Raw genomic sequence first — 15,186 nt, forward strand, 5'->3', positions numbered from 1 at the left:
CTCCGAGCAACTGCACAAGTTGATAACCTCCTTGCGAGTAACTTTCTCCTCTCTCAACAGATGTGCTCTCACAACAGGATGTCTTACACCTATTTCTGATGAGATTAACCTTTAGATGTCAGAACTGACAGGATGCAGCTGGTTTGGCATTACCATTGTACCACTGATCTTTGATGTGGGACATACACTGTTCATAAGTAACATTAATTCACGATTCAAAGTATGTTTCCATAGGCTTTCAAATTTCCCTCTGTCTAGGTTCTCTGCTTCTTTGTGGAGTATAGGCTGCAGTGCAACTTGAAAAGCTCAGCAGGTCAGGCAGCATCTGAGGAGCAGGAGAGTTGATGTTTTGGGCATAAGCCCATCATCAGGAAGGGAGAAAGGGGTCAGGCTTGGTTTTCCAGAACGGAAAGAGAAAGTACAGGGTGACTTTTGGTGTAGATTGGGAATATGTGTGCCTCTCCCCACTCCATTACTCTACAGGAACTGACAGTGTAACAGATGGAGCCCCTACAATCTACCAAGCCAATGCCAGCTCTCCATAGAACAATCCGATCAGTCCTATTTTCCTGTTGTATCTCTGTGGCCCAGCAAGTTTACTTCCCGCACTGCCCATCCAGTTTGCGTCTGAAGTGATTTGTCTTAATTTTTCACTACCCTCATAAGCAGACTGAGGGAAAAACCAGTAAAAACTGCACAGGCTTGGCGATGTACTGGTCATACTGGAGCTCTGCTTTGCTGTGTATTGGATAAGCAGAGCTAGTTTGTTGCATTTACCAGTTTTACTTGGCTTACTAATTAACACTATGTCTGTTAAAAAGTTCTTTCTCACATATCCCTTGCATCTCTTGCCCAAAGCCTTATATTTGTATTTAATAGGTCCTTGGACCATCTGCCAATGGGATCTACCTTTTCACAAACCATTTTGAAGAAAGGCCCCTTTACTGAAGTGTTAATTCTGTAACTTTCTGCACAGACCCTCCCAAGGTTCTCCAGTATTTTCAATTTTCATTTCAGATTTCCAGCATCTGATATTTTGCTCTTGGGCATCTAACCCCAATACTATTTGGTTCATCTCTCGCAAGTCTGATTGATATAGTGTCAGAGCTGAAAATGTGTTGCTGGAAAAGTGCAGCAGGTCAGGCAGCATCCAAGGAGTAGGAGAATCGACGTTTCGGACATGAGCCCTTCTTCAGGAAACTGAAGCCATACACTAAACAAACAGTTCTTTCTAGCCATATCTGAAAAAAAAACTTTTCCAGCAACACATTTTCAGCTCTGATCTCCAGCATCTGCAGTCCTCACTTTCTCCTTGATATAGTGTCACCCAGTTATCAGGCCAAGATTGGTAAAACTTCTCCTAAGATTTTTGACTGTGACCCCGTGGAGTAGCCAAACCAAATTTTCCTCATCTTATGTAATAAACAAAGAACTGTAGGAGCTAGGAATCTGAAACAAAAATTGCTGGAGAAACTCAGCAGGTCTGGCAGCAGCTGTGGAGAGAAAGCAGAGTTAACATTTCGACTTTAGTGACCCTTCAGAACTGACAGCAGCTGGAATAATGTGGTGTATTTGTGCTGATGACAGGGATGGTGTAAAGGTGGGGATGGGTAAGGAATGAGTTGATCAGATTAGATTAGATTCCATACATAGGTGAGATGGAACCCAGAGAAAGATCATTAAGAGTCAGAATCATGAAATCCCTATAGTGGGGAGACAGGTGATTTGGCCCATTGAATCCACACAGACCCTCTAAAGAGCATCCCACCCAGATCCACCCTACCCTTGTAATCCTGCCTTACCCATGGCTAATCCCCCTTTCCTGCACAGCCCTGACAATGCTGTCAATAGTTGGGCCCAATTCACCCCAACCTGCACATCTTTAGATTGTGGGAGGAAACCGAAGCACCCAGAAGAACGTGCAAATTCCACACAACCAGTCATCTGAGGGGGGAATTGAACCTGGATTCCTAGCGCTGTGAGGCAGAAGTGCTAACCACTGAATCACTGAGCTGCCACAAAGATAAGCAGACAAGGGAATAATGCCAGTAAGCCAGGGAAAAAGCTGATAATGAAGTCAATGAACAGGTGGAAATGGGTTGGCTGTTCTGAACACAGCCCATGTCATGACAGGGCTCGGAGTATGGGGACTAAGTAAATGACAAAGAAGAATGTGTTCAAAATATAAAATTATTGCACTCGATATTGAATCCTGAAGGCTTCAGGGTCCTCATGCAGAAAGTGAAATGCCATTCCTCCAACTTGTGCTGAGCTTCACTGGAGCACTGCAGCAAGCCCTGAGACAGAGATGTTGGCCAGTGAACAGGTTGGGGTGTTGAAGTGGCAGGGAACAGGAAGCACTTTTTGTATCAGGCAGCCTTTCCTGAGGCAGTCCCTCAGATTGTTCTATTCAGTTTTGCTGTTACAAATCACCCATCCTGCTCCACCTAAACATGGTTCTCGGTAAATAGTGACTTATTCTTTGCTGTCAATCCATATTTCTCCCCCTGCACCATCATTCCAAATAGTAAATATTGCATGTATTTAATCAAATGATCATCAGGGCCAGTAACAGATATCTGTAAAATCTCCTTCAAATGTCCCAAATAGAGGGGGGAAAGAAGCAATTCAGACTTCCTCAATGATCTGAATGAAATATCTTGAATGTTAACTTGGAAATCTTCCATATTAAGCTTGTTTTGTCTCCTGTAAGTAATCAGCACATTGTTGCTTTTCTTTTGAATTGCCTGGAGATTCCCAATTAATGCCTGTCCATTCCACAACCATTCGTTTCTTGAACAGGAATCCTGTTGTTTTTAATGGACGCTTATTCTACCATTAACATTTACTATTAACACCTACGCTGGACCTAATCTCTTTTCTTCACAGCCATTTTGCTCCCTTTGCCTTTTATTATGTAATATCTGAGGTGTCTAATGTTCCTCAGTCTTTAACCTTCCCTTAACTTTCTCTTATGTTCTGTCTGCTACTGCCCACCCACAGTATCAAACTCACTTTTCCACCTACAAAAACAGAAACCGTTGAAAAAATCTTAGCAGGTCCAGCAGCAATGTGGAGAGAAATCCGAATTAACATTTTGGGTTGAGTGACCCTTCCTCAGAACTCTTTTCCACCTCTCTCTTTAGTTATGAAGAAGAGTGATACCAGACTTGGAACATTATCTGTGTTTCTCTTTCCACAGATGCTGTCAGACCTGCTGAGTTCCTCCAGGACTTTCCGTTTGTAATTTAGCTCTCCAGCGTCTGGAGTATTTTGCTAATGGATGTGAACATTCTGGTTGGTGGAAGTCATAAAAGCATTGCAATACTTTCAACTCCATCATCCAAACTGACATCCTCAAGTGACTTCAATGTCAGTATTGAGTAGGGTTATGAAGTTTCCATTTTAACTGCGAATCCATCTACTAAATTTAGCTGTTTGCTTTGCACACTGAGCTTTTACTGTGATGGGTGTAAGATGCATCTGATATTATATGAAATCCTTTAGAGACTCATGAAGAGCCAATGCTTCTTGGGGAATAAAGTTTTCTAATTGAATTTGGGATTTCTCATAACAACTTCACAAAGACTTAGCAGATGAGATTTTGTCATAAGGAGGAATCATCACGATGTTAACGGGCTTATTAAACAGCCTCAGCTGTGATCCTGGGTTCATGTTCCACTACATGTAACCCCACCACACCGTTCTGCGTTTGTGAAATCTTCCTTACTATTCTGTTTTGACACCATTACCTTGATTACTTGTGATTATCTCTCTACTTTAATTAGTTTGTACAGTTTTTGATTACTTGCTACTTTGGTTATACCTTTGTCATGAGACTCTGATACCTATTCATGTTATTCCAGCCAATTGGTTAGTCTCTAGCACCATTTTACTTTGGATTATTTGTAACTAACTCTCTGTCTTTCTTAATGGGTTAATTGGTTATTCCTTCTCTTGTTATTTGGCCTGTTGACACACTACTCACACCATTTGTACTTATCTGTTGACACTCTTAATTACCTGGAATTATCTTGCCATTATCCCTCTGCATGTATATTCTATGCCTGTGTGCATCTCTCTACTTCACTTGACAAAGGAGCAGTGCTCTGAAAGCTTGTGATTTTAAATAAACCTCTTGTCATGTGACATCTGACTTTATTAAACAAACATTAAGGTACAGTGACCACTGGTTCCTGAACGTACTTAAAAGGGAGGTAGATATGTTGAGCTGGACTAAAGAAGAGTTGAGGCCTGGAGAAGATCAGACAACTATCTTGTTGAATGGCTGAGCAAGCTTGAGGGACCGAATGGCCTATTTCTTATATTCTTAAACCCAGGAAATTCTTGGCAACATATTCCAGAGAGGGTCTCTCTTGTGTTCGGCACAATTTCACTGCCCAGCAATAAGGTCAGCTTTGTTAGGGAGGTGAATTAGCAGACAGATGGGGAAACAGATGGGGAGAATGCAAGATAGACACCAGCGGACACCTCACTGCCAAACATATTTAGTATGAAAATATAGCAAAATAATAGCAGTTTGATCTCTATTAAACATACCACTCCATGATTGTTATTATGAGAGTCTTTCAGAATGTTTTTCCCATAATTAATCCAACATTTTCTCAAAACTTCACTGTGTACAGATAATAACTTTAATAATCTATACCAATGAGAAGTTTTGCATTTAAAGACCAGTTATAATTTAAAAGTAAAATATATTCTATACATTAAAATAGCAATGAAAAGCTACCTTTACGCAGTATAATTTGAAGATGCCATTCTTTAGAATAGGAATAAATGGGTCATTTTCAGAATGGCAGCTGGTGACCTGCAGGGGTCACCCACAGGGGTGGGTGCTTGGACATCTATTCACAATGTATATTAATGATTTAGATGAAGAAATTACATGTAATAAATCTAAGTTTGCAGATCACCCAAGCTGGATGAGAGAGTGGACCATGAGGAGGATGCTTCAGTGTGATTTGGACAAATGGAGTGACTGGGCAAATGTACGGCAGATGAAGTATCATGTGGATAACTGTGAGGTTGTCCACTTTGGTAGCAAAATCAGGAATGCAGAATATTATCTGAATGGTGATACATTGGGAAAGGGGAAGTGCAATGAGACCTGGGTGTCCTTGTACATCAGTCACTCAGTGTAAACATTGCAGCATGTGGTGAAGGAGGTTGCACAGATCGGAACCAGGTGGAGCTTGTTGACTATTTTTTCAAGAGTTGGGAGGTCATGTTGCGGCTGTGCAGAATTTTGGTTAGGCCACTGTTGGAATATTGTGTGCAATTCCGGTCTCTTTCCTAAAGATGTTGTGAAACTTGAAAGGGCTCAGAAAGGTTTTACAAGGATGTTGCCAGGGTTGGAGGATTTGAGCTACAGGGAGAGGTTGAATAGGCTAGGGCTGTTTTCCCTGGAGCGCCGAAGGCTGAGTGGTGACCTTATAGAGGTTTATAAAATCATGAGGGGCATGGATAGGATAAATAGAGAAAGTTTTATTCTGGGATGGGGGAGTCTAGAATTAGAGGGCATAGGTTTAGGGTGAGAGGGGAAAGATATAAAAGAGACCTAAGAGGCAACTTTTTCACACAGAGGGTGGTACATATATGGAATGAGCTGCCAGAGGAAGTGATAGAGGCTGGTACAATTGCAACATTTAAAAGACATTTGGATGGGTATATGAATAGGAAGGGTTTAGAGGGATATGGGCCAGGTGGTGGCAGGTGGGACTAGATTGGGTTGGGATATCTGGTCAGCATGGATGGGTAGAACCGAAAGGTCTGTTTCTGTGCTGTATTTCTCTATGACTCTAAAACAGCAGCTAATGAACTTGAAAGACCCTATACAGACAACAAGCAAAACTAATGTCATTTACAAAATACCACGCAAGAACTGTAACAAACACTACATTGGACAAACAGGCAGAAGACTAACCACCAGGATACATGAACATCAACAAGCCACAAAACGACATGACCCTCTCTCACTATTGTCCTCACATACAGATAAGGAAGGACACCACTTCGACTGGGACAACACATCCATCCTAGGACAAGCCAAACAGAGACACACACAAGAATTCCTAGAAGCATGGCATTCCAACCGGAAATCTATCAACAAACACATTGACTTGGATCACATTTACCACCCCCTGAGAAAAAGAACAGGAAATGACATCACCATAGGAAGTGACATCACCAACCCAAAGAAAACCAACAATATGAATAGAAAGCAGGAATCATCAGTAGTGCTTCATCCAGAGGTTCACTGAAGATGTTACCTTGTATGGTGATGAAACGTCTGAAAATGAACCTTCCAGGTCTGCGAGCAAACCTACATCCAGAAGCTGAACCTGAGCTACGAATCTTCTCAAAATTCGCTAAAAGAAATATAACCAGGAGATTTAGAGTCTCCTCAGTTTAGGGAACTGACTCTGTGCAGGCTGGTACAATTGCAACATTTAAAAGACATTTGGATGGGTATATGAATAGGAAGGGTTTAGAGGGATATGGGCCAGGTGGTGGCAGGTGGGACTAGATTGGGTTGGGATATCTGGTCAGCATGGATGGGTAGAACCGAAAGTTCTGTTTCTGTGCTGTATTTCTCTATGACTCTAAAACAGCAGCTAATGAACAGCAGCTAAAACAGCAGCTAGTGTGTCACTGCTGCTGTTGGTTTCTGCTTCTTTTGTTGGCAGAACCTGATTCCTAAACTGGTTGGTTTACAAAGCTAGTTTTGTTAATTGGTACTAATGTGGACTGATTTCTAAACTGCCTGATCTACCCAGTCAATATGTTTCAGGTGTAATTCAGCCCTCATTAGGGAACTGGTTGGTTACAGCCTGTGCGTTAGTCTTTTCTCTTTTACTTTGAGAAAAAGGCTATGCTGACTATGGCAGGGCTTAGCTCTCTTGTGGGTAGGCCTGGCCCTTGCTGGTGGACTAGGCCTCTGTAAAGACTGAACATCTGTGTGTGTGTGGTGGGAGGTGAGCATTTGCTGCATTCAGGAGTTTGAGAGTGGATGTTGCCTTTGGGAGTGGACTCTGCCTTCGTGAGTGGACCAAACCAACCCCTGTGAGTTAACTGCACCTTCAAAATGTACTGTGTTCCCGTGAGTGGGGCTGGTTCTCTGTGGATAAACCAGGCCTCTATGGAGACTGAACACTTGGGTATGTGCTGCGGGGTGTGAATTTGTTGCCTTCATGAGTGGACTCTGCATACCGGAGTGGACTCTGACAATGCGTTCTACATATTGGAGTGGACTCTGCTCCTGGGAATGGACTCTGCATTCTGAAGAGAGCTATTTATGGTAATAGACTCTGTCTACCAGGAAGGACTCTGTTTGTTGGTAATTGATTCTGTCTTGTTATTTGTTGGGTTATCACCTGCACTGTCTGGTGTGTCCCTGGGTCTGGCAGGCCTCGCTGTGAGCTGGAAGGCTCATAGCTTATCCCGAAAGCTGTCACCCTGACAGCCTGAGGGTGGGTAGACCGTCCAGTGAACCGGAAGGTGGGTAGGCTGCCCCAAAAGCTGGAGGGTGGGTAGGCCACCCCGATGCCAGTTGCCCCGAGAGCCAGATGGTGGGTAGGCCATTCTGAGCGCTGTCATCTTGGGGGGTTTAGGGAAGCAGAACAGGCTGTCCTGGAGGTGGTTGATAGGTGTGTCAGGGCCGACTGAGAGCCGGAAGGGGCATGGGGCGGATCAAGAGCTGGGAGGGGTATAGGGGCAGGCTGTCTTAGAGTGGTCAAAAGGTGGAAGGAATGGGTGGTTTGTTGGGGGGGGGGGGGGTCTATATTCTATGCTTCTTTTAAAAATCTAGTTGGACTTTCTTCTATGTATTATAAATGTTAGTACTTTTTGATGACTGAAAGTGGGATTTGAAGGTTTGTCCTGATCTCCCTGAGAACTGGTTGAACGGTGGGGTTTAGAGCCTGGCTTTGCTGCTCCTCTCCCTGGTAAATTGCTGGTTCTCTGTATACAGGCTGTTAATGATAATTGTTTTGTAAACCGTATTGTTTAATAAAATAAAACAAAAGGTGATCTGCTTTGTATGTGTGTGCGTCTGCTCTTTCCTTCTTGATAAGATGCGGTGGGATTTGAAGGTTGTACGGTGGGGTTTGGGTTTGACTTTGCTGCCCCTTTTCCCTCTAAATTGCTGTTTCTCATAAACTTTTGCTCATTGTTCATTGTTAGCTGTTCGTTTGTATTTTGTACCATTTGATAAAATAAAGAAATTATAACCAGGGGATTTAGAGTCCCCTCAGTTTAGGGGACTGACTCTGAGCTGACTGGCTATAGCCATTATTACTGCACACAAGTAAACAAAAGTTGACTTGGTAGCAGCCTCAGTGCAGTTATTTCAAATGTAAATGGTATGTTCACCTTCATAGTGAGAGTATTCAAGTACAGGAACAGGGATTTCTTGCTGCAATTGTCCAGGACCTAGGAATGCATGAAGTACTGTATGCAGTTTTGCTCTCCTCATCTGAGGAAGGATACTGAGGGAGTTTAAAGAAGGTTTTCCAGATTGATTCCTGTGATGGTAGGGCTGATATATGAAGAGACACCAAATCAGTTAGGACTATATTCATTGGGATTTAGAAAGATGAAGGGGATCTCCCATAGAAACCTAGAAAATTCTAACTGAGCTAGAGAAGGTAAATGCAGGAAGAATGTTCCTGTTGACCTGGGAGTCTCAGACCAAGGGGTCACAGTCTCAAGATACGGGGTAGGCCATTTAAGACTGAGATGAGGAGAAATGTCTTCACCCAGAGGGCGGTGAGCCTGTGGAATATTCTGCCACAGAAAGTACTTGAGGCCGAAGCATTGAACATTTTCAAAACCGAGTTAGATGTAGTTCTTCGAGCTAAAGGAATCAAAGGTCTTGGGTGAAAATAGGAAAAAAGGGACTGACTTGGATGATCAGCCATGATCATATTGAATGTTGAAACCTGGCTCAAGGGGCTGAATGACCTACTCCTCTCCTATTTTCTATGATACTATGTTTCTGATGTTAAGCATTCATGTTCCTGTTAAGTATATAAAATCATTGGTTTCATAAACGGAACAAGGGGTCTGTTAAATCTGATCTGAAATGTGTACTCTGTTTCTCTCACCATAGATGCTGCCTGACCTGCTGAGTGTTTCCAGTATTTTCCGATTTCCAGCGTGACTTTGCTCCCAGGTCAGGATTTAGTGGATGTGCAAGTTGAATTTCTGGTTCTGTTCTTGTTTCAAATATTCTCAGGGTGGAGACCTGCAATGTAGAATTGACGAGTATAGACAAAGGGACTGGACCTTCACTGAAAACCAGGTCATCGAGTGGTTCATTCAGTTACTGCTGGGAGCCCAGTACATGCATGAAAGGTATCATCTCTATTTGTTCTTCATCTGAAGCAATTTTGCGGCCATTAAAGCTGTCATTTTTCATTCAGTGTTGCCTTTTAGGGACAGCCATTTCAGAAAGTGTGCCTTTTAGCCATGTGTACAGAATTAAAATTTGTTAGATTTAATCTGTCAAAATCCTCATTTCAGGTTTAGGCAAATAGATAACTACTCATGGCCCTGAAATCATGCTGCGAATACCTGGCATGGTTTTCTTCAATACACTTTCGTTCGCAGAAATGTGTGACCATTTATTTTAAAGAGATTAACAGGGCCATCACTATAATATCTGAGAGATAAATGTGTTGTCTGCTTGTAGAATGGGACCTAAGAGCTATGTTCTTAGTACTCCAGTAGAGTTTGTTTATCTATTTACCCAGTTGTCTGCTTGTGGAATGGGACCTAAGAGCTATGTTGTTGGTACTCCAGTAGAGTTTGTTTATCTATTTACTCAGTTGTCTGACCCTTGCTCAACTTTTGATGATATCTAGGTCAATCAAAGAAAAAATCTTGTATTTATAAAAAAAACACCTTTGGTATTTTGACAATGTAATCTCTGCTGCAATTTAGGAACCATAGCAACCAGTTTGCACACAGCAAGCTCCCACATAAAAAGCAATGTGATAATGACCGGGTTATCTGTTTTTTTGTGATGTTGATTGAAGGATAGAAAGAGGCCAGGACACCAGGGAGATCATTCCCAGTTTTTCTTGAAATGGTACCACAATGTTGGTGCATCTGCCAGTCGATGGGGTCTCAGTTTAACAACTGGCCTGAAAAGCAATGATTGCAACAGCGCAGCACTCTCTTTGTGGTGTCCCGAAGTAGGCAAAAGTGAAGACTGCAGTGTCCGCCTCAATATTTGAGTACAGGACTCTAGAAGATTAGATTCCTACTGCGTGGAAATAGGCCCTTCAGCCCAACCAGTCCACACTGACCCTCCAAAGAGTAACCCACCCAGACCCATTTCCCTCTGACTAATGTACCTAACACTATGGGCAATTTAGCTTGACCAATTCAGGATCAGTTCCTGCGGATTGGAGGGTGGCTAATGTTGTCCCACTTTTTAAGAAAGGAGGGAGAGAGAAAACAGAAAATTATAGACCAGTTAGTCTGACCTCAGTGGTGGGAAAAATGCTGGAGTCAATTATAAAGGATGAAATTACGACACATCTGGATAGCTGTAACAGGATAGGTCAGAGTCAGCATGTATTTATGAGGGGGAAATCATGCTTGACTAATCTTCTGGAATTTTTTGAGGATGTAACTCTGAAGATGGACAAGGGAGATCCAGTGGATGTAATATACCTGGATTTTCAGAAAGCCTTTGATAAAGTCCCACACAGGAGGTTAGTGAGCAAAATTAGGGCACATGGTATTAGGGGCAAAATACTGACATGGATTGAAAAATTGGTTGGCTGACAGGAAACAAAGAGTAGTGATAAATGGCTCCCTTTTGGAATGTCAGGCGGTGACCAGTGGTGTGCCGCAGCGATCTGTGCTGGGACCGCAGCTTTTTACAATGTACATTAATGATATAGATGAAGGTATTAAAAGTAATATTAGCAAATTTGCTGATGACTCAAAACTGGGTGGCAGTGTGAAATGTGGGGAGGATGTTAGGAGAATACAGGGTGACCTGGACAGGGTAGGTGAGTGGACGGCTGCATGGCAGATGCAGTTTAATGTGGATAAGTGTGTGGTTATCCACTTTGGTGGCAAGAACAGGGAGGCAGATTACTACCTAAATGGAGTCAAGTTAGATAAGGGGGCAGTACAACGAGATCTAGGTATTCTTGTACACCAGTCAATAAAGGGAAGCATGCAGGTACAGCAGGTAGTGAAGGCGGCTAATAGCATGCTGGCCTTTATAACAAGAGGGATTGAGTATAGAAGCAAAGAGGTCCTTCTGCAGCTGTACAGGGCCCTGGTGAGACCGCACCTGGAATATCATGTGCAGTTTTGGTCTCCAAATTTGAGGAAAGACATTCTGGCTATTGAGGGAGTGCAACGTAGGTTCACAAGGTCAATTCCCGGAATGGCGGGACTATCTTACACTGAAAGATTGGAGCGACTAGGCTTGTATACGCTTGAGTTTAGAAGGCTGAGAGGGGATTTGATTGAGACGTATAAGATTATTAAAGGATTGGACACTCTGGAGGCAGGAAGCATGTTTCCGCTGATGGGTGAGTCTCGAACCAGAGGACACAGTTTAAAAATAAAGGGTAGGTGACTTAGAACAGAGTTAAGGAGAAACTTCTTCACCCAGAGAGTGGTGGGTGTGTGGAATGCTCTGCCCTAGACGGCTGTAGAGGCCAAGTCTCTGGATACTTTCAAAAAAGAGTTGGATAGAGCTCTTAAGGATAGTGGAATCAAGGGTTATGGGGATAAGGCAGGAATAGGATACTGATTGAGGATGATCAGCCATGATCATAATGAATGGTAGTGCTGGCTCGAAGGGCAGAATGGCCTACTCCTGCACCTATTGTCTAATTCACCTGACCCCTACATCTTTGGATAGTGGGAGGAAACCCACACAGACACGGGGAGAATGTGCAAACTCCACACACACAATTGCTGGAGGCTGGAATTGAACCTGGGACCCTGGTGCTGTGAGGCAACAGTGCTAACCACTGAGCCACCGTGAGGACTTGAGCTCTCAATCTCCTGACTCAAGCACTGACACATGGCTGACACTTATTTATTTGTCCAATCCCTCTTTGATGGTTCAGGGAGCATAGGAACAGGAGTAAGCCATTCAGCTCCTCAATGCAATTCTAATATTCAATTAGGTCTTGGCTGAAAGAAATCAGAAAATAAGACATTCCAGGGTATAGGTAGATCAGTTATGATTATTGTGACTCGCTCTCCATTTTTAAAGAATTTTGAACATAAAGAACAACTGTATTTTCTGTGTAATTCTGTATTTTGTCATTACTAATGCAGTTGTGTTGCAATGTTTTTCAATCATGAGGGAGAGACACATTCACTTCAAACACCTTGGCATATATTTAACAGAAGAACTTCTAACTTGTGTTTACTTAGTGCTCTTGAGAATCAAACTTCCAGAGCAATGAAGGTTTGGGCATATAGACAAGTATATTTTGTAAGCATGAACAGAGAGCGGAGATGAGAATCATTTCATTTTTTGGGTTGCTGTCAAAATGCCTTTTGCTTTCGTTAAAGAAAGCTCTTAGCAATGACAGCTGAATGTGGCTCTGATTTAGGCAATTATCCAATCACATCGACTGGAGAGCTGGTAGACTGCTGTTCCAAACAAGCAGATGAAGACATTTAATTGGGAAAAATAAGCATTTGTTCATTACAGCTTATGCAGTCATTGTTATAATCATCAAAAAAGCTTGCCACAATTTGAGCGGAAGCCTCTATTTATAGTTATTTCATTATTTGAACATTTTCGTTGTCCTCCAGGAAGCTGGCTTCTTTCCCCCCCCATAAACCTGTGACACATCTGACTGTATGATATTTTTTGTTGTTAAACTTTGTAGAAGAATACTTCATAGAGATCTGAAAAGCAGCAACATCTTCCTGAAAAATAATCTCGTAAAAATAGGTAAGGATTGCTCAAATTTTCCCTGTTTCCCTGATTTTATTGAACATGTTAACATTAACTTTTGAGAGAGAACTGTGGCACATCTGCATTTCTGCATTTAATGTAGGCATCCGTCATGCCAATAAAACAAGCTCTAGTTAATTATCTGCCAAAGTTGTTGTGTCTCTAGAGTTTGACTTCCTTCTTCACTGACACAACTTACTTTACTTTTGGCTACAGCATTTTATGGCAGCTTATCATTTTATCATTTGCACACATTCTGTGCTTAAGACTTGGCCCTGAAACGTTTCATAGCTACATACATGAAATTCCGCTATATATATTGTGCGTTGCTAAGCTTAACAATTTATGGGTGAATAAGTTTGGCATAATTTCTATCTTCCTAGTTAACCCAACGTGCTCTCAAATCTTTTTCTTTGATGAATCAGCAGCCAAATAACAAGGGCATGCATGTAGTAAATTGCATCAAATAGATTGAGAGAACTGTAGGCAACCTAAGAGAATTCTTTATCTTACAGTAACCTGGAAATGAATGGATTCATAAATTTTTTATTTAACACTAAAACAAAATACTGTGGATGATGGAGAAGCTGAAATAATGCTGGGAATACTCAGCATTGAGAATGAAACAAGCTAAATTGCAGTGAGCCAGCACTGGCTTGATAAGTGAGTGCTTTATGTGTTACAAGCATTTTATCATTCTGCGATAGTTCAGATGCCTTCTGAGGAGAGAGAGAGAGAGAGATTGATGACTTTTTGTCAGAACTGATTTTAAAACATTGATCCTGTTTCTCCCTTCATAAGATGCTGCCAGACCTGTTGAGATTTTCCAGCAATATCTGTGCTTACGATCTATTACATTCATTTCTATTTCCTTCGGCACTTTGAAATTAAAGCTGACTTGGCATTTGAATGGCAGTGGGTGGGACACTCTATATACGATCAGGTGGACACACATGGTTATTTATGTTCTTTATAGGAGTTGAAGCGAGGAAGGTCTAATAAATGTGGCAACTCACAGAAAAAAAGTGACGTTTTTATCAGGCTTGATTTCTCTTTCAGACAAAGAAGCAAGCAACAACATTTGTTGATAATGTAAAATGTTCAAAAACACAGTAACAAGTGCATAATCAGTTCAATCTATCACCTGTTAAGTGCAATTCCTACTCTGCCTCTCTCTCTCTCTCACACACACATAGTTGCTTTGTCAGACTTCACCAGAACTAAAACGTTAATAGAGAATCTTTTAACTGGCTCAAAACTCAGCCACTTGCACAATAAAGTGGTCCAATGCTTGACTAGCAATTTAAATACTCAGACTTTGAGGGTATGGGGTCAAGTCCCCTGGCATGTGAATGAGGTTAATAAATCTGGAGTATACAGCTAGTATTAGTAATGTTGACTATGAAACTATCATCAGTAAATGCCCATCTAGTTCACTAATGCCCTTCCGGGAAGGCAATCTAATGTTGTTACACACGGCCTACACGTGACTCCAGACCTACAATGTGCTGGACCCTTAACCACCCTCAGACATAGCTGAGCAAATCACTAAATTTGAAATAAAAATTACAAAATGCAATACCCCTCGTCCGAAGCTCATGACCAGCTGAAATGTTAACTCTGTTCTTTCCTCCACAGCTGCTGCCAGACCTGCTGAGTATTCTCAAGGGCAATTAGGGATGGGCTTGCTACACCAGATATGCGCATAATCCATGAAAGAATTATAAAACTTGCTAAATATTTCCAGCATTTTCTGAATATCTCTCAGATTTCCTGCATCCGTAGAATTCTTCTTTCCTGCCAATTATATTTTTTTGACATGCTTCAAGTCAAAATCTTACAAACCATCCTAAAAAGTAACATCTTGTAATATGGTTAGACTGAAACGTCCTGTGAGAGATCATCCAGATGGGTGAATGGCACCATCGACAGAGTCAGAGAGTTACAACACAGAAAAAGCCCCTCTGCTTCATCTTGTTAAAGGCAGCCACCTAACTAACTGAATCCCATCTTCCAGCACATGGCCCATAGCCTTGTATACTCTTCCTGAAGGGCTGATGCCCGAAACGTTGATTCTCCTGCTTCTTGGATGTTGTATGACCTGCTGTGCTTTTCCAGCACCACACACTCGACTCTTGGCATCACATAGAGTCATAGAGATCAACAGCATGGAAACAGACCCTTCAATCCAACCTGTCCATGCCAACCAGATA

The 15,186-nt window shown here is 42.1% G+C and overlaps 1 protein-coding gene across 1 annotated transcript in view; it reads left to right on the forward strand.

The window, feature by feature from the left end:
* Window positions 1–15,186, forward strand: part of nek11 (NIMA-related kinase 11) — a 298,330-nt gene that overhangs the window by 94,600 nt on the left and 188,544 nt on the right. The window contains exons 5-6 of the mRNA XM_087978482.1: window positions 9,260–9,378; window positions 12,906–12,970. Coding sequence (XP_087834608.1) covers window positions 9,260–9,378; window positions 12,906–12,970 — 184 coding nt within the window. The remainder of the gene's footprint in view (window positions 1–9,259; window positions 9,379–12,905; window positions 12,971–15,186) is intronic.

Source organism: Chiloscyllium plagiosum, unplaced genomic scaffold (genome assembly GCF_037043375.1).
Source record: "Chiloscyllium plagiosum isolate Xiang-an unplaced genomic scaffold, Cpla_swu_hap1 HiC_scaffold_34, whole genome shotgun sequence".
In the NCBI taxonomy this organism is placed as follows: domain Eukaryota; kingdom Metazoa; phylum Chordata; class Chondrichthyes; order Orectolobiformes; family Hemiscylliidae; genus Chiloscyllium; species Chiloscyllium plagiosum.